General features: G+C 43.6%; 1 protein-coding gene across 1 annotated transcript in view; it reads left to right on the top strand.

Annotated features, from left to right (window-relative positions):
- The window catches only part of LOC121003515, a gene marked incomplete at its 5' end in the record, with an annotated part of 1598977 nt that overhangs the window by 1325846 nt on the left and 252356 nt on the right, over positions 1-20775 (top strand). The window contains 1 exon segment of the mRNA XM_040435417.1: positions 9570-9917. Within this exon segment, the coding sequence (XP_040291351.1) occupies positions 9570-9917 (348 nt within the window).

The raw sequence follows: 20775 nt of genomic DNA, 5'->3' as shown, positions 1-20775 counted from the left end.
AGCAGAGGAGGTGACACGAGTTCTAGATACCATCCCGTCCGGGAGATCCCCGGGTCCAGATGGGTTCCCGATTGCTTACTATAAAAAGTTTAGAGATATACTTGTTCTTCACTTTGTCCGTTTATGCAACTCTTTACTCAGAGGGGGGACTCTACCCCTGCAGGCTCAGGCAGCGCATATTACAGTGATTCATAAGGAGGGGAAAGACCAAGAAGTATGTGGAAGCTACAGGCCTATTTCCCTGCTCAACACTGATTTGAAGTCGTGGGCTAAATTGCTTAGTTCCAGGATCTCTAAGCTTCTGCCTGAGCTTGTGGGGGAGGAACAAGTGGGGTTCCCATGCTGTTTGTCATACTAAGAAGAATCGGGTCCCAATGGTCCTACTGGGTATGGATGCGGAGAAGGCGTTCGACAGGGTCAGTTGGCTGTACATGCGCAGTGCATTGGATGCATTTGGTTTTCCAGAACAGTTTATTAATGCCATATTTTCGCTATACTCATCGCCATCAGCACGCATCATGGTGAATGGGACTCTGTCGGACGCCTTCTTGATACGTAATGGCAAGCGGCAGGGATGCCCCCTATCCCCCACACTCTTTATACTCCCCTTAGAGACCTTACTTCTAAAATTTAGACAAAACCCTGCTATCCGGGGCTGCGCTTGGGTACATACACCCACAAAATGGCGGCGTTTGCCGACAATTTACTCCTTATGTTAACTGACCCAGTAAATGTTATGAGCGAGGTTTTGAATATTTTCCAGCAGTACGGGACACTGTCCAACTTTAAGATCAACCTGGACAAGTCTGAAGCATGAGGTATATCTCTCTCCCCCGCACAACAAATTGAACTTAAGAGGATGACACCCTTCAAGTGGCCGCCAACTTCCATTAAGCACTTAGGAATTATTATATCTAGGGATCCTGGCCTGCTGTTCAGACTGAATTTCCCTCCTCTTTTAGAGGTGAACTCCTAAAAATACTTGACACCGGATTGGAAGGAAATCTTATTTCCAAACAGATGTATGAATCTCTCATCGTTCAGGAACCATCCATCCCCACCCTGTACCTACTACCCAAGGTGCATAAGAACGCCTCCACACCACCAGGTAGGCCCATTATCTCCGGGTGTAATAGTATGGTGGAGAATATTTGCAAATTACTAGATTTTCACCTAAAACCTATTGTGGAAACTCTACCATCATACGTCAGAGATACGTCTGACTTTTTACAAAGGATACAGGGTATTATTTTAGAGGATGATAACATCATGGTGACCTGCGATGTAGAGTCCCTCTACACGAGTATCCAACATGCTGAGGGGTTACGAGCAGTGGAATTTTTCCTGGCTGCTAGCAATCTTCCGAGGGAATTTTCCCAGTTTTTATTACAACTTCTAACATTCGTGCTCACGAGGAACTTCTTTTCCTTCAATGGGTCCTTTTTCCTGCAGCTCCAGGGGACAGCGATGGGGGCGGCATGTGCGCCCACATATGCCAATCTGTTCCTGGGGCTGTGGGAGAGGGACCTCTTCCTGTCAGACAGACACGTCATCATGGACCGCGCCATTTTATGGGCGCGGTACATAGATGACGTTTTCTTGATCTGGCAGGGTACTGAAGAGGAACTTCATGGTTTTTTTCAGGTGTTGAACACCAATTCCATTAACATTAAGCTGACTTACAGTTACAGCAGACAGAGAGTGGATTTTCAGGATGTTTCGGTGTTTAGGGATGCTGGCGGCCGCCTCAGGACGGATGTTTTCCGGAAAGAGACGGCCGTCAATGCATACTTGCATGCAACATCCTTGCACCCCAAAAGCACGATCTCCACCATTCCTGTCGGTCAGTTTTTACGTATCCGGCGAATTTGTTCTGACAACGCAACATTCGAAAAACAAGCCAGTGAACTGAAGGATCGGTTTCTTCAAAGAGGCTACAGCCACCGATCCATAAAAAAGTCCTACTGGCGTGCGAAAAGTCAGGATCAATCTCACCTGTTACAAACCAGAAAAGATAAGACCACGGATGATAAGATCAGATTTGTGAGTACATATCACTCACAGTGGAATAAAATGAGGGAGGTCTTGGCTTCACATTGGTCTATCCTACTTACGGATCCAGTGTTGGAAAGGCTCCTATCTGTACAACCCCTGGTCACGGCACGTAGGGCTAGTACCCTACAGGATAACCTAGTTCGAGGTTATTTACAACCAATAGTACCTCAACTGAATGCCGGGCAAGGTGGCCCAAAGATTGGTTTTAGACCATGCGGCAGATGTGCCGCGTGTCCTAACATGGAGCGTTCCTTTGATTTTGCAGACTCGTCTGGAACTAGATCTTTCAAAATCCATCAATCCCTCACGTGCTCCAGTACGCGGGTGGTGTACTATGTTACATGCCCGTGCCCTAAAATATATGTAGGCCTTACAACCCGTGAGTTGAGGGTCCGCGTGAGGGATATTCTCAATCCACAGGAGATAAAGGAGGTTGAGATCCTTAAACCAATCCCAAGACACTTCAGGGAATTCCACTCCTGCAATCCGAGAGGTCTAAAAGTCAGAGGTATTGACTGTATCCAGGTCGATCTACCTGCAGGCAATACATCCAAGCGGCTGGCTCAAAAAGAGAGCCGCTGGATTTGGACCCTTGGGACCTTACGCCCCAGAGGTCTCAATGAGAATTTGGGTTTCTCTTCCTTTTTGTAACCACTGGACCCACAACTGTGAATTTCATTCCTTTTCTTTTAACAGTTTGTTTACATAGTTATAATTCTTATACTTTCAAATTTTATTTTCTCCCCAGCTTTCATTCTTGGGATATTGAGCCACCTTCTTCTACTTTTTGATTCATCATGAAGGGACTTCTTTTGGCATATCTTGACCCAGTTGATGCGAGATTATTTTATGTATATGCTGCAGCTCTTTTAGTGTATATATAACTATTTATACCCATTTTTGCAATATTCATTGTGATTTTGGTACTTTCTTCTTCCCTTTTTCCTCCTTTTTACTCATTTCTTTCCTTTTCTTTTCCTCCTTTTTTGCATTTCTCTCTTTTCCCCTTCTTCCCCTCTCCTTTTCTCTCCCCTTTTGTCTTTCATTCCTCCCCTTTCCCCTCCCCCTCCTTCCCTGACCATTCCCATCTTCCCCCTTTTCTCATTTACATTTCACCCCACGTTTTTTCCAGTATACTACACTCTATGTTCATCATTTTACTTTTTATGTATAATTGTTTGATGTAATTTACTATGAACTCTTATTCACACCCACACATCCATCATGTATTTTCCCATTATGTTCATCACACTATTGGAGGAATTATTATTCCCTCCTCCTACATGACCTTTTTCATCATTATCTTTTTTATTTATTATATTTATTCATTTTTCATTTTCATTATTATTATTTTTCATCCCCGCACTTTTGAGGGACTTGTCACCCCTTACCATTCCCCTTTTTTTCTACCAATCTACATCACATTTTTACTACTCACTTTATCATCACTTTATGTGGATATGTTGTGTACACTTTGCGTCCTTTTCAGCATTATTATTCATTTACTGTCTTGCATGATTATGTGTGTACATATTTACTATATTCATATTTATTAGATACACTTATTTATATTGCTGCTTCATATATTCGTTTATATTACGCTTCAATCATGTTCTTAATTATTATCATGATCTTAATCACTGTTTTCAATTTTTATTATGTCTTCTTTAATCATGTTTATTCATTTATTCATTTATACATTGGGTCTATTGATGTGTGATACATATATGTTTATATATATGATTGTACTTATGATTTCTTTTTACTTTGTATATGCATATTATGCCCAATATAAGTTGTGCTACATTGATGTATATAGATGCGATCCTTTACACTGCAGCACTTGTCCCGTTTTGACTACGGCTTCTTGGTGGCCTCCCGACTCTCCTCCCTTTGTGTGATGTGTGCGCGCGTCATCCAGGGCCGCCTCACGTCTGTGCGTCCTGACGTCGGAGCCGCCCGATCATGTGATTTTATCAGATGGTGTGGGCGTGCCGGCGGGACTCGGTTGGACTCGGTGCTCGTCTGGATTTTCGCGCGCCCTTACTCATACACACCTGGGGACAAGTGAGTACCGGTTCTCCTATTGGCTGTGGGAGCCTTTTTATGCCTAATTCACAGTGATGGCGCTACCCCCTGACGAAGGTACGCCGAAACGCACGTTGGGGTAGCGCCAACCTGGTTGTTCTCGCACACGGTTCTTTGTTTGGTGAGTCCCTGTCTCCTGCTGTTCCCCTCTGGTTATCATCATTATTATTAACTTCTTTTTACATCCCGTTGGTCTGCAGCATAATTCCATTGTGCACTGTCTGTCTGCACACCAATGATTACATACAGAGGTGTTTATGCGTTTGACAGGTGTCTCACCTGGTACCTCATTTCAGTAGTACTTAGTACATGGATTAGAGCATTGACTCTACACTGCGTGCAGAATTATTATGCATGTTGTCTTACTCCAAGCTGTATAGGCTCGAAAGCCTACTACCAATTAAGCATATTAGGTGATGTGCATCTCTGTAATGAGAAGGGGTGTGGTCTAATGACATCATCACCCTATATTAGGTGTGCATAATTATTAGGCAACTTCCTTTCCTTTGGCAAAATCGGTCAAAAGAAGGACTTGACAGGCTCAGAAAAGTCAAAAATAGTGAGATATCTTGCAGAGGGATGCAGCACTCTTAAAATTGCAAAGCTTCTGAAGCGTGATCATCGAACAATCAAGCGTTTCATTCAAAATAGTCAACAGGGTCGCAAGAAGCGTGTGGAAAAACCAAGGCGCAAAATAACTGCCCATGAACTGAGAAAAGTCAAGCGTGCAGCTGCCAAGATGCCACTTGCCACCAGTTTGGCCATATTTCAGAGCTGCAACATCACTGGAGTGCCCAAAAGCACAAGGTGTGCAATACTCAGAGACATGGCCAAGGTAAGAAAGGCTGAAAGACGACCACCACTGAACAAGACACACAAGCTGAAACGTCAAGACTGGGCCAAGAAATATCTCAAGACTGATTTTTCTAAAGTTTTATGGACTGATAAAATGAGAGTGAGTCTTGATGGGCCAGATGGATGGGCCCGTGGCTGGATTGGTAAAGGGCAGAGAGCTCCAGTCCGACTCAGACGCCAGCAAGGTGGAGGTGGAGTACTGGTTTGGGCTGGTATCATCAAAGATGAGCTTGTGGGGCCTTTTCGGGTTGAGGATGGAGTCAAGCTCAACTCCCAGTCCTACTGCCAGTTTCTGGAAGACACCTTCTTCAAGCAGTGGTACAGGAAGAAGTCTGCATCCTTCAAGAAAAACATGATTTTCATGCAGGACAATGCTCCATCACACGCGTCCAAGTACTCCACAGCGTGGCTGGCAAGAAAGGGTATAAAAGAAGAAAATCTAATGACATGGCCTCCTTGTTCACCTGATCTGAACCCCATTGAGAACCTGTGGTCCATCATCAAATGTGAGATTTACAAGGAGGGAAAACAGTGCACCTCTCTGAACAGTGTCTGGGAGGCTGTGGTTGCTGCTGCACGCAATGTTGATGGTGAACAGATCAAAACACTGACAGAATCCATGGATGGCAGGTTTTTGAGTGTCCTTGCAAAGAAAGGTGGCTATTGGTCACTGATTTTGTTTTTGAATGTCAGAAATGTATATTTGTGAATGTTGAGATGTTATATTGGTTTCACTGCTAAAAATAAATAATTGAAATGGGTATATATTTGTTTTTTGTTAAGTTGCCTAATAATTATGCACAGTAATAGTCACCTGCACACACAGATATCCCCCTAAAATAGCTAAAACTAAAAACAAACTAAAAACTACTTCCAAAAATATTCAGCTTTGATATTAAAAAGTTTTTTGGGTTCATTGAGAACATGGTTGTTGTTCAATAATAAAATTAATCCTCAAAAATACAACTTGCCTAATAATTCTGCACTCCCTGTACATTGACTCCCATGCGTCATATATTTATACTGTACCATGCTCTTTTGATCCGTGTGCTTTTTCTCCCAGGGTGGCGTTTCTTTTTTCTGTCCTCCGCTCCTATTTGTCATCATGTCTATGGCACCATTTATTTATTGGCTCTACTCATGTCATTTTTTAATCATGCTTTAATAAATAATATATTTTTTTGGTATCATGAGCTCCTTTTCCTTTGTTTCTGATATTTAACTCGGGAGCTTTTTACCGAGTCTTATCTTTGCGTGTCCCCTTTTTGGGGTTTACATTGGGACACCTTGGGTTAATTATTTGTTTCGTTGAATTTCCCTCCTCTGCTGAATAAGATTGAAACTTTCCTTACCAAAAGTTCTCTGCCATTCCTTTCCTGGCTAGGGAGGAAAAATGTGATCACGGCTTACATACTACCTCAGCTGTTATACACCCTAAGATCTCTTCCATTGTATTTACCGGACAATTATATATCTAAGATCAGACGGATAATAGGGAGGTACATCTGGGCGAACAAAAAGGCTAGACTCCCCTTTGGGTTGCTTACTAGGAGAAAGAAGCAGGGAGGCATATCACTCCCAGATGTGGAGCAATATGTACAGGCTATACACCTGGAGAGATGGATTGCCTTAGTGAGGCTTACACCCCCACCATTGCATGTGGAGATGGAGCGTGCCCTGATGGGAAACTCAGCAGACTATATGCTGTGGTGCCCTTTCAAAAAAACAGATAAAGATTCCCTGATCAGCGTCATCACGAAAAGTACTGTTATTGCTTGTAGTAGAACGGAGGCGCTTAGCATGGGGAGGGGGAAATTGTCTCCTCTAACACCACTTAGAATGCTTCCCCAGATACTGAATAAATCATTTGTAGAATCAGGCCCCATCTGGAACTCTCTGCCGGGAATAGTATTGGGAGATCTTGTGAGAACGCCTCATCAGAATGACTATTATACCTCTTTCGCAGGGGAAAATGGTGCCAAGTGTGACTTCCTGCAAGAAAGGGATTTCGAGATCACGTGTGCCAAGTTCAAAAAGTCCAAGTTTGTTCCTCTTGCGGATCCTACTTGGTTGGAAACATACACTTTGCTTCCCAAAATCCCCCCAAAATGCATCTCACTCATCTATACGCAATTGTTGAGGGATAAGAACAACTGTATACCATCTTACGTTAACGCCTGGGAGAGAGAGTTGAACTGCAAACTGGACGATAGAGACAGGACCTATGTCCTGACTCATTCACATGGGTTCTCCAAATGTATTCTGACCCAAGAAAACTCCCTAAAAATTTTTACTAGATGGTACAGAACACCTGAACTGTTATTCAAAATGGGTCTGGTGCTGGATGATCTTTGTTGGAGATGTGGGAAAGATAAAGGATCTCTGTCACATATATGGTGGTTTTGCCCCCGAGTCTGAAGGAGTTCTGGGAAGGTATTGAAAAATTGATTAATCTGATTTGCTCTGTTGACCTGAAGCTCACCCCAGAGTTAGTCCTATTGTGGTTGCCTCTGGCTGGCTTCAGACCGAACAGAATGAACCTCCCTACACATATGATCGCGGCTGCTAAGTAGTTATTCCCTGTGAAATGGAAAGATAAGGACCCGCCGTCCCTTAAGATGTGGCATGAGAAAATGAGCGATATGTGCAGAATGGAAGAGTTAGTGGGGTGGACTTACAATACTAGAGATAGATATTTACAGGTCTGGGAACCATGGATAAAGTATGCTAAGAAGATAGATATGGAGGAGAACAGTAAGAGTTAAGGTACTGAGGGAGTAAGCCTATCCTATGGTTCCACTTCACACATTCCAGGCAGCTTAAACCTGGTGAAGGAGACCATGTTGGCCATTGGGGCGGACCTTGACCGAATCTTTCAATTGCGCCTTTAGGTTTGGCCATTTGACCCAGTAAATGGATTGTCTTGGAGAAAAATGGGAAAAGTCATAGATGACAGGACTAGTTTGTTTTTTTGTGTCTTTATGTCCTTGTGTCATGTTCCTTTTTGGGTTTTCTATGTCTTTTTGTTTCCTTATGTTTTCACCAGATATTTCTTACGCACATTTAGTGGTATCAGAAATTCTTAGATACGATTGGGTGTCTTCACTTACCTGTATTGTCGGGCTATTGCCCTGGAATCCTAATTTGTATTCGATTGTCTTAACTGTGAAGATCTGCAATCTGCTTTTTTCACTGATGTAATATGGTGAGACTGTTATCACTGTATGTACAATATATGCTTTTATGTTTCAGTTTTTATAGCTTTTTTATGTGTCAGTTTTTATAGCTTTTTTTCACGTGTGAATGTAGCCTTAAGAGTAGTGTTGAGCGAACTTCTGTTTTAAGTTCGGCGTCTAAAGTTCGGCTTCCGGTTAGCGGGGAATCCCGATATGGATTCCGAATTCCGTTGTGGTCCGTGGTAGCGGAATCAATAATCGGCCATTATTGATTCCGCTACCACGGACCACAACGGAATTCGGAATCCATATTGGGATTCTCCGCTAACCGGAAGCCGAACTTTAGACGCCGAACTTAAAACAGAAGTTCGCTCAACACTACTTAAGAGCTCATACAAAAAAGTCTCACCACTGAACACCAGAAATTTTCTACCTGTCTGTGAATAAAGACCCCAAGATATCCTGACCCAGGTGACTACTGCATATTATCAATAGTAATTATATCTACAGGAAAAAAACATGTTGAGGAGCTCCCCAATGGTCAGTGACAGGACTGTGCTTCCTACTGTCCATTCTACTCTCCTCCCTCCGAGTCCAGCTGCTGTATCTGTCATCCATTATAGCCCAGGTCTCATTCCCCGGCCTGCACTCTCCCCAGCAGCAGGTGTGATGCAGTGATGTCATTGTACCTGCTGGGCTGAGAGGGAGAGCGCACAGACCCGAGATAATCCCCCGCCCTGTGCGCTCAGCTCAGCAGGAGAGATGACGTCATCACATCACGTCTTGTGTGGGGCACTAACCATTGTGTGGGGCACTAAGAGGGCATTCAGCGCTAGGAAATGTTTTATTTATAAATGACTGATTGGGTGGGAGTTGCATGGAAGTTGATCAAAGTGGAGGCCAACCTTGCCTAGTTAAGCTCCTCGGTCTACTATTAGATTGTGGTCTGTTTGCCACCACAGTTTTAGTAAATTCATACTTGAATTTTATGCCATGTCTTGTTCTTTCTGTGGATTTTTTAATATGAAAAGGTTATAAAATTTCAATACAATTTTGTGGTATATTATTCATCAATAATAAAATGTGTTTTATTCTTGGCAGATGACTGTACCAGGAACTCAGAGAAGCATCTGATATCTTTAGATTTTGAAGTAGATGATTGTGGTATCACACGAGATACATTTGAAGAGCATGCCAATATCCAAGATATACCCTCATCCAATCACAGCAACAATGCATTATTCTATCCTTTTAAACAGGTCCGATCTTCTGATTCATCACAGACTGAAACACAGAATAAAAGTCACAGAAAAGGTGTTAAACATCAAACAGCTCATGTAAGAGGGAAGCCATTTTCATGTTCAGAATGTGGGAAATGTTTTAAACGTACATCACATCTTGTTATACATGAGAGAAATCACACAGGAGAGAAGCCATTTTCATGTTCAGAATGTGGGAAATGTTTTAAACGTAAATCACATCTTGTTATACATCAGAGAATTCACACAGGAGAGAAGCCATTTTCATGTTCAGAATGTGGGAAATGTTTTAAGTGTAAATCAGTTCTTGTTGTACATCAGAGAATTCACACAGGAGAGAAGCCATTTGTATGTTCAGAATGTGGGAAATGTTTTAAGTGTAAATCAGATCTTGTTATACATCAGAGAATTCACACAGGAAAAAAGCCATTTTCATGTTCAGAATGTGGGAAATGTTTTAACCGTAAATCACATCTTGTTACACATCAGAGAATTCACACAGGAAAAAAGCCATTTTCATGTTCAGAATGTTATATGTGTTTCACCCATAGATCATCTCTTGTTAATCATCATAAAACCCACATATAAGAGAAGCCATCTTCACGCTTAGCCCTTTAGTGACCTCCCTTATGTGTTTTGTGACATAGGAAGGGGTTTTGTTTGGGAAGGCAGGTATTTTCCTCCCAACATGGGCGGCCAGGCTGATTTCCAGCCAGGTGAGATTAAATACTGGACCGGATTTTAAGTGCCGGTCCGGGTTTTGGCAGCACCTGGCTGTCCTTTAAATAGGCAGCTGGGCTCAGAATCTGAGTCTCTGTTTTGGGATCTGAAGCGTGGTGCTGTGCTGAAAGGCTGAGAGCCGCATGAGGGCTGCACGCTGGGAAACAGGCCCCCTAAAGCCTGCTGTGAACTGCTGGGGATAAAACAGCTAGAAAGGTGACTGTTCTATGGACTTTTCATTGTGTGAATTAACACCAAGACTGTAATAAGTCGTTTTCCTTTTGCCTTTTGTGTGAATAAACACTAATATTTTGATTTACGAACTTGTTTTGCCTCTGTACTGCATCCGCTTACCCTGCCTACCAGAGCAAATCCTCAGTTTTTATGCTGTTCACTAACTGGCTTCATTCCTTCAGATACTCCTTTTTAAGGCCTATTTCACACTACCGTATGGCTTTTTCAGTGTTTTGCGGGCTGTTTTTTCCGGATCCGTTTTTCCTTTTTTTGTTTCCATTGTGTTTCCGTTTTGGTTTCGTTTCTCCGTTCCGTTTTTCCGTATGGCATATACAGTATACAGTAATTAAATTTAAAAAATTTCAGCAAACGGATACAAGTTCAGCAAACGGATACAGTAGACATACAGATGCATTTCTGTATGTGTTTTGTTTTTTTTGCGGACCCATTAACTTGAATGGAGCTACAGAACGTGATTTGCGGGCAATAATAGGACATGTTCTATCTTTCAACAGAACGGAAATACGGAAACGGAATGCAAACGGAGTACATTCCGTTTTTTTGCGGAACCATTGAAATGAAAGGTTCAGTATACGGAACTCGAAAAACGGCCCGTAAACGAAAAAAAAAAAAAAGGTATAGTGTGAGAGAGGCCTTACAGGGAGATAAAACAGCTCCTTGCTTTCAGTTACCAGAGGTGGCCGAGGGCTTGGAGCGATGATTGGGATCGCTGTGAGAGCTCCCCAAACAAACATAGTCTCCTGTATTAAATATATATAATATTGCGGTCTATTAATAGATAATGATTTCAGATATGTATGGTAAAATTCTCTAAAACTGATCCATAAAATTCACATGTGTTAATAAGTGCTGATCTCTTATTCCTGGCGCTTCAGAGAGTCTCAATCATGTAGCTCACTGGTCCTCAGTCTCATAGATTGTATCAGTGAGTGTAAATAATGGGTTAGTACTCACTCTTTGAAGTCCGGTTTGCTTGTCTCTGCCTGTGGCGGCGTCCCACCACAGGTCAGTGCACTCACCCGACTTCCTTACTGCACTGTGGAGTATCCTCCGATACTGTGTTTCCATGATGTCGTTGCGGTAGTTGACAGCCTCCTCGCGACTTACAGCTGTACGTCCCACGTGTTGCTGGCGTCCTGTGTCTTACCAGCGTTCCACGTGATCAGGGCGTCAGAGGAATCTTTGTTTGTTAATTGGTTCAAGTTTCCTATAGCGATTCGGGGGCAGTGTCAACTGCCGTCTGTATGGTTTTATCCGTAACTGATCAGCTGATATTTCCAAAGTGTCTTTTCAATATAAGGATCTCATCCGCTATACGCGTTTCAAGGTCTTTGACTTCTTCCTCAGTAGCTGGTTAGGAGATCCTCCATTGCTTCCTTATATACCCTAATGGGTTACATCTCTTTTACTTAATTAAGGTTCATTGAAAAATCTGGTTTGGATTGAAGTAAATTTTCGGATCTTTCATTATATTCCTAAGCTAAAATTTTCAAAATTGTTACTCCTTAGTTAGCTTATGAATTGATGATCTGAATATACTTCTTATTCATTTTATGTATTGACATATACATACAAACAACAGACCTTATTGGGATGCGGTACATATTAATACATTTCGATAAGAATATCATACGAAAATACATTTCGATAAGAATATCATACGAAAATATTTTTTCATACGAAATATTTATATTTTTTATTTATTTTTTTCCATACGAAAAAACTTTCCATAAGAATTTCATGCGTAAAAAACCTTTTTCGAGAAGAATTTCATGCGAAAAAAACTCTTCTCGAAAAACCTCCTTCATAAGATTATAAAATTCATTCCTAAGATCATAAAAATTCATCCGATTCCGTATAAATACTTTAAGACTCTCTTCCATATATAATACTAAAATCTAATTAAGATAATTTAACTAATCTAAATCCATATATAGTTCATATTGCTGATAATGTATGGAGGTGGGGGCCCCTAGCGGACGAGAGATCGGGGTGCTGATGATACAGCTAAAACGCCGATGTCTCATCCGCAGGGGGGACCCGCCCCTTAATGTTTCTTCCCATTTACAGGAAACCGAATATTTCAAAATCTGCATTAAGACCTTCAGGTAATAAGGTGTTGAAGTCGTATATACGTCTCGCTTCCTGTCTTGACATATTAGAGATGTGGTCACCTCCCCTCCAATGTATATCTATTTTTTCAAATGCCATAAATCTTAGTTGGGAGGGGTCTTGATTGTGGTAATATTTAAAATGCTTAGACAATGAGTGTTTCTCATATCCTGTTCTGATCTTAGTCATATGTTGACCTTTATCCTGACCTTTTAATAACCTTTTTGTTCGCCCTATATATTGTTTTTTACAGGGGCACTCAATTAGGTACAGGACATTTGATGTATTACATGATAGAAATGTGTCGATTTCATGCGAAAATGTATTAGATGTAGAGGAGACTATATTTGTTTTTTTCGGAAATTTTGTATTTTTGCAATTGCTGCAAGTGTTGCACCTGTAAAATCCCTTTAGATTAAAATAATTTTTTTGGGTATTATTCTTTTTATTTTTTAAGGGCTATTTTAAGGGCCAGATTAGGTGCTCTTGTATACACTATTTGTGGGCCATTGGTTAAATATGGTCCTATCAATTTGTCATTTATGATGTGGTGCCAATGATTTTGAATAATGGCTTCAATCTTCCTATACTGTGCACTATAGGGTAGGACAATCCTAATTAAGTCCCCTATTTTGGGGTCAAATCCTGTTCTAGGCCCTCTTTTTTCCTCAAAGAACATTTTTCTATCCATGTTTTTCACTTCCACTAAGGATTTCTCGACCTGTTTTAAAGGATATTTTTTGTCAAGAATTGTTCCTTCATGGACATGGCTTCTTTAATGTAATCCTCTTGCTTCGTGCAATTGCGCCGTAACCTCCTAAATTGTCCCTTAGGGATATTCAGCAGCCATCTTGGTAGATGGCAGCTTGTATAGAGAATATAGCTATTTCTAGCTATCTCTTTCTGATATGTTTGACAGATCAATTTTTCATCTTCCACTATGATCGTCAGATCCAAAAATTCTATTTGTTTTTTATGAACTTTTGAGCTAAATTTTATATTGTTTTCATTCTGATTAATATAGTCGAGAAATAATGCTAGATGTTCCTCTGTTCCCTGCCATATGAAGAGCACATCATCAATAAATCTTCGCCAGAGCACCAGGTCCGTCCCCAGTCTGGGTGCTATATGTTGGTCCTCCCATTGTGCCATAAACAAGTTGGCATAACTGGGGGCGAACCTGGTGCCCATGGCGGTACCCCTCATCTGGAGAAAAAAATCAGAATCATATACAAAATAGTTATGGGTTAAAATATGTTGTACCCCTTTCGCTATATATTCTATTTGATCCGGTAAGTATTCCCCATATGACGTCAATTGTTGTGTCAAAGCTTCTAATCCCTGATCATGTCTTATAATAGTGTATAGGGAATTGACATCGAGGGTTCCAAGGATCCAATTAGGTTCATAATTAAGATTCTCAATGATCTGTACTATCTGTGTTGTATCCCTAATGTAGGCAAACGTCTTCCTCACTACTGGTTGCAATAATCTGTCTAGATATTGGGACAAGTTGGATGTATATGATCTTATACCGGAGATGATGGGTCTCCCCGGAGGGTCCAGTGGATTTTTGTGAACCTTCGGTATCGTGTAGAAAACAGGCATACGTTTCGGTGTACCCATAATAAATTTGGATTCTTGTTCATTTAGGAATCCTTTTACACGGCCTCGTTCTACATATAATTCCAAAGATTCCACAAATTCTATCACCGGATCCTTTTGTAGTTTTAAATATGTTTTTTTATCTCCTAATTGTCTTCTAAATTCCCCATCATATTTGCATGTGTCCAAAATCACAATCGCCCCCCTTTGTCAGCTGGACGCACAGTTATATTGTCATTTTGTTGCAATTGTTTAATTGCATGAATTTCATGTGGTTTTAGATTATTGAATCTTCTTGATTCCCTTTTGATTTTCCTTATATCCGCCTCCACACTTTTTTTTAAATGTGATGATGTCTTGTCCCATTTCATGTTTTGGGTATGATTTGATTTTTAATTTAAAATCCGTGTGGACATATATACCTCCCCTGTTATTATGGGATTCTTCAAAAAATATTTTTTTAAACATAGTTTGCGTATAAACTATTCTATCCCTATATACGTGTCAAATTTACTTAATGGTGCCGTAGGTGCGAATTTCAATCCTTTATTTAACAATGTGTGTTGTGCCTTAGTTAAAGTGACTGAACTTAAATTTATTATGCAATTATCCTCCTCCATTAGTGTCTCCTGTGATTTATCCTTTCCCTTCCTTCTCTTTCCTCTTCGTGTCTTCTGGTTTCTAAATTTTGGTTGTGCTGGTGTTTGTGATAGTTCCCTACATACGTCTCTCTGCTGTTGTGAGATGAGTATTGGTTCCTTGTTTGATGTGTTCTCTGAGGATACTGATTCTGATTTTTCTTCTGTTTCCTCCCTGTGTCTCAAATTGTAATTGTGTCCAGAGACTGGTGTTGTGTAATGGTGATCCTGCGGTGATTGTCGGGATGATCTCGTCTGAATCCCGTGGTGTGGGGGTGTACGGTCTAAAAAAAGGGGATTACTAAGTGTCTCATTTCTATTCGTGGTTGGGATATTATATTGTAGCGGTCTTTCTTCATTTGTGTCTCTTTCTCTCTGACTTAGGGCTTTATTAATGTTTGGCCGATCTTCTATTGTGTTCTGTCTGTCAATCTGTCTATCATTTTTTACCAAATGTTGAATTTTTCTACTCTTTTTTTAAATAATTTCTTGTTCTACTGTGCCTAATTGTTTGCATATTCTATCATGCCAGTTCTTAAACACTTCATTCTTTGGGAATTTATCTATAGTTTCTTTTAATACTTCTATTTTGCCTGATACTTCTTCTAATATCAGTGTTCTCCTTTTAACAATTAATTGTACAAGTAATATAGATTGTGATTTCAGTAAGTCTTCCCATTCTTTGTCAAAGCTAATACTACATAGATCCTGTGCTGGGACCTTAGAGAGTCTGAGTCCCCTTGGTACAATTCCCTGCTCCAAATGGCGGTTCAGGGACTTGATTTCCCATCTTGGTTTCAATTGTCTAATGAGTAAGGACTCAAGTTCTCTAAAGGTCTCCGTTATGGGTCTATCTGTACTATTTTCTGTTGCACTTAACTCTTCGAATGAATAATTATCCATCCGTAGTTTGGCTCCAGGAGAAGTATATGGTGGGCTCAGCATGCATGTTGGTACTTGCATCCCTGGATCCGATGAAAGCTGTAATGGCACCGGACGGGGTTAAAAGCAGAGTGTGCTTGGCGTGCATGCTGCACCTGCATTCCCTGGATTTTGTGTGGCTGTCATGGCCCATAAACAGGTAGGAACTAGTGTTAGGGACCACTCCATAGAGGCGACCTTGACGTGGTGAGTGGCTTATTACGCTTTGGCCAAAATGTACACCAATGCCTCATCCAGCATAGAGGCAGGGCAGAATGCTTATTGCAGAGTGCTATCAGATTTGTATTTTGCGTTTGTATATGTATTTCGCCATAGTGATGTGCACCTACATGGAGGGTTGTGCTGACTCAATCACCCACATTTTTTCTTTGTAGTATATATTGGAGACGTGGCGATCTCCATGCAGTCATGCACACCTGACCAGTCAATCTGTCCTGGAGGCTGGTTTTAAAGTCAGTATAAAACAGAGTCTGCTTATATAGAACCTACCAGTAGCCATTTGGCTCCAGGAGAAGTATATGGTGGGCTCAGCATGCATGTTGGTACTTGCATCCCTGGATCCGATGAAAGCTGTAATGGCACCGGACGGGGTTAAAAGAAGAGTGTGCTTGGCGTGCATGCTGACCGGCATTCCCTGGACTTTGTGTGGCTGTCATGGCCCATAAACAGGTAGGAACTAGTGTTAGGGACCACTCCATAGAGGCGACCTTGACGTGGTGAGTGGCTTATTACGCTTTGGCCAAAATGTACACCAATGCCTCATCCAGCATAAAGGCAGGGCAGAATGCTGGTTGCAGAGTGCAAGCCTGTGTGTGTCAGGCCCACACAGACTGTATTGTGGCCACTGGCTAGTGGCTAGGCCTCCACTTATACCGTTACAGGGTGTCACTCACTCACAAATACCTTGCAGATAAAAAAATATTCTATTTAATATTTTGCTGTGATCTAATCACAGTTGCAAGCCAGCGTGTGTCAGGCCCACACAGACTGTACTGTGCCCATTGCCCACCACTTATATGGGGTGGCACAGTACCTTGCACGCATAGTAACAATTATCTAATAAAAAATGACAGGCAGAGGCAGGCCACGCCGCAGGGGATGTCGTGTTCGTGGTGCTGTGATTTCCACTGGCCCTGGAATAATGCCCAGTGTTCAGAGGCCACGTACCCTGAACCCAAAAAATTCGGAGAAAATAGTTGACTGGCTTACACAGGACACCCAATCTTCAACAGCTTCCGCTAAGAATCTTGACGCACCATCCTCCTCCAGCTCAGCTTTGGTCACCTGCTCTCAAGTTACCACTCTCCCGCCCGCCGCCGCCACCACCACTACCACCACAGCCTCTTCACTTGATCCCTCAGAGGAGTTATTTACACATCAGTTGGATGAAATTAGTGATGCGCAACCATTATTGCCAGAGGATGGAGATAACAGGGATATGTCTCAGTCAGGCAGCATTACACACATGGACGTACAGTGTGATGATGATGATGTTGTACCCGCTGCTGCTTCCTTTGCTGAGGTGTCAGATACAAGTGAAGTGGTTGATGATGACGATGTGTCTGTGGATGCCACGTGGGTGCCTGCTCGAAGAGAAGAAGAAGAGGGGGAAAGTTCAGAAGGGGAGACAGAGAGAAGGAGGAGACGAGTTGAAAGCAGGGGGAGGTCGTCGCAAGGAGCTAGTGGCACAGTCAGACAGCATGTATCGGCACCCGGGGTCAGCCAGACAGCACGCCAATCAACGCATGCTGTTGCCACCACCAGAATGCCGTCATTGCAAAGCTCAGCAGTGTGGCATTTTTTTTGTGTGTCTGCCTCTGACAACAGCGATGCCATTTGCAACCTGTGCCAAAAGAAACTGAGTCGTGGGAAATCCAACACCCACCTAGGTACAACTGCTTTGCGAAGGCACATGATCGCACATCACAAACGCTTATGGGATTAACACATGATGACGAGTAGAAGCAGCACACAAGCTCAAAGCCACCATCCTCCTCCTGGTCCAGCATCTTCAGCCACGTCAACCACTGCTGTCCTCCTTGCCCCCTCTCAACCACCCGCCACTCCGCCTCTCACCTTCAGCAGTTCCATCCCATCTGCCCACAGTCAGGTGTCTGTAAAGGAAATGTTTGAGCGTAGGAAGCCAATGTCACAGAGTCACCCCCTTGCCCGGCGTCTGACAGCTGGCTTGTCGGAACTCTTAGCCCGCCAGCTTTTACCATACCAGCTGGTGGAGTCTGAGGCCTTCAAAAAATGTCGCTATTGGGACACCACAGTGGAAGGTACCCGGACAATTTTTTTTTTTCAAAACAGGCAATCCCAAACCTCTACTCAGTGATTGAAAAGGAAGTCATGGCATCTCTGGCATACAGTGTTGGGGCAAGGGTCCATCTGACCACTGATACCTGGTCTTCAAAGCACGGTCAGGGCAGGTATATCGCCTACACTGCGCATTGGGTCAACCTGCTGACGGCTGCCAAGCATGGAATGCGTGGCTCTGCAGCGGAGTTGGTGACACCGCCACGACTTGCAGGAAGGCCTACTGCCACCTCCTCTACTCCTCCTACTCCATCCTCTTCCATAACCTCGGCTGAGTCCTCTTCTGCTGCGGTGTCTGGCTGCACATCAACTGAATCCCCCCAGCTCCCCAGGGGCTATTCCACATCCCGGATACGACAGTGTCACGCTGTCTTGGGGTTGACTTGCCTGAAAGCAGAGAGCCACACCGGACCAGCACTCCTGTCCGCCCTGAACGCACAGGTGGATCAGCGGCTGACCCCGCACCAACTGGAGATCAGCAAAGTGGTGTGTGACAATGGAAGCAATTTGTTGGCGGCATTGAATTTGGGCAAGTTGTCACATGTGCCGTGCATGGCACATGTGTTTAGTCTCATCGTACAACGCTTTGTGTCTAAGTACCCAGGCTTACAGGACATCCTCAAGCAGGCCAGGAAGGTGTGTGGCCATTTCAGGCGTTCCTACACGGCCATGGCGCACTTTTCAGACATTCAGCGCCGAAACAACATGCCAGTGAGGCGCTTTATTTGCGACAGCCCGACACGTTGGAATTCAACACTCCTAATGTTCGACCGCCTGCTCCAACAAGAAAAAGCCGTCAATGAGTATTTGTATGACCGGGGTGCTAGGACAGCCTCTGCGGAGCTGGGAATTTTTTTGCCACGTTACTGGACGCTCATGCGCAATGCCTGTAGGCTCATGCATCCTTTTGAGGAGGTGACAAACCTAGTCAGTCGCACCGAAGGCACCATCAGCGACCTCATCCCATTTGTTTTCTTCCTGGAGCGTGCCCTGCGAAGAGTGCTGGATCAGGCTGTAGATGAGCGTGAAAAGGAAGAGGAAGAGTTGTTGTCACCATCACCACCAGAAGCAGCCTTGTCATTATCGCTTGCTGGACCTGCGGCAACGCTGCAAGAGGAGTATGAGGAAGAGGAGTCAGAGGAGGAATGTGGCTTTGAGGAGGAGGAAGACCAACCACAGCAGGCATCCCAGGGTGCTCGTTGTTGTCACCTATCTGGGACCCGTGGTGTTGTACGTGGCTGGGGTGAAGAACAGACCGTCAATGACATCTGTGAGGACGAGGAACGGGAAATGAGTAGCTCGGCATCCAACCTTTGTGCAAATGGGGTCTTTCATGCTGTCATGTCTGTTGAGGGACCCTCGTATAAAAAGGATGAAGAACGACCTGTACTGGGTGGCCACGCTACTAGACCCCCAGTATAAGCAGAAAGTGGCGGAAATGTTACCAACTTACCGAAAGTCAGAAAGGATGCAGCAGTTCAAAACAAAACTAAAAAATATGCTTTACATAGCTTATAAGGGGGATGTCACAGCACAACGGGAATCTAACAGGGGAAGAGGTGAAAGTAATCCTCCTCCTACCACGACCACGGCGGCAAGGACAGGACGCTTTACAGATGTGTTGTTGATGGAGGACATGCGGATCTTTTTCAGTCCTACACATCGCCACAGCCCTTCAGGATCCAGCCTTAGAGAACGACTCGACCGACAGGTAGCAGACTACCTCGCCTTAACTGCAGATATCGACACTCTGAGGAGCGATGAACCCCTTGACTACTGGGTGTGCAGGCTTGACCTGTGGCCTGAGCTATCCCAGTTTGCGATAGAACTTCTGGCCTGCCCCGCTTCAAGTGTCCTGTCAGAAAGGACCTTCAGTGCAGCAGGAGGCATTGTCACTGACAAAAGAAGTCACCTCGGTCAAAAAAGTGTTGATTACCTCACCTTCATTAAGATGAATGAGGCATGGATCCCGAAGGGACTGACAGTGGGGAATACGTTTGACTAACAAAAGGCCTGATGACATGCCTTGGCCTCAAAATGGTCTCCACGCTGCTGTATTTAATGTCTGCATACCGGATGACTTTCGTGAATTCTCCGCCACCAACTAGGGTTCAAGCCGCAATGTTTTAGTCACCTTTCTGCCTTGAAAACATCAATTTTTCCGGCCGCTGCTACAACAGCGGCTGCAACAATAACATTATTTTTCAGGCATGTGTACATGCCTAATTTTCCCTTTCATCCTCCATGACGGCATACCATGAGAGATGACCCGCCTCCAACCAGGTAGGGACAGGAAGTATAAATTTGACTCTCCTCCGGCTCCTCCTCAGTGTCTTCCTGTCCCTCCAGGTAGGAGATAGGGTTTTCTCTTATGGTCGCCGACCATGAAGAAAGAAGAGGATACCATGTGAGGAGGCAGCAGAGTCCGAACCCTAGTTGGGAAACGGGCTCTGAAGACCTGTCTCTTACCTGCTGCTAGCGCGGGCAGACAGGTCCACGTGGGACCGGACACTCAGGGAGTCCCTCCGGTCTGTTGCTAAACTCCACACTGCGATCCGGCATGGCCGGCGCTCACAGTGTCGTCACCGGAAGTGGACGCGCTCCATGCGTTCCACGAAGTGTTCCACAGGCTTACTTCCGGTATGGGGTCTGAGAGCACTTCCGGGGTGGATCGCATGCCGGCGGCGGCGGGAGATTCAAAAATCGCGCAGGATTATGACGGAGGTCGTCCTCTGATCTGAGGTCTTAAGG

The sequence above is a fragment of the Bufo bufo genome, chromosome 6 (genome assembly GCF_905171765.1).
Source record: "Bufo bufo chromosome 6, aBufBuf1.1, whole genome shotgun sequence".
NCBI classification, from domain to species: Eukaryota; Metazoa; Chordata; class Amphibia; order Anura; family Bufonidae; genus Bufo; species Bufo bufo.
Note: the sequence above shows the minus strand (reverse complement) of the source record. Positions and strands in the feature narration are given on the sequence as shown.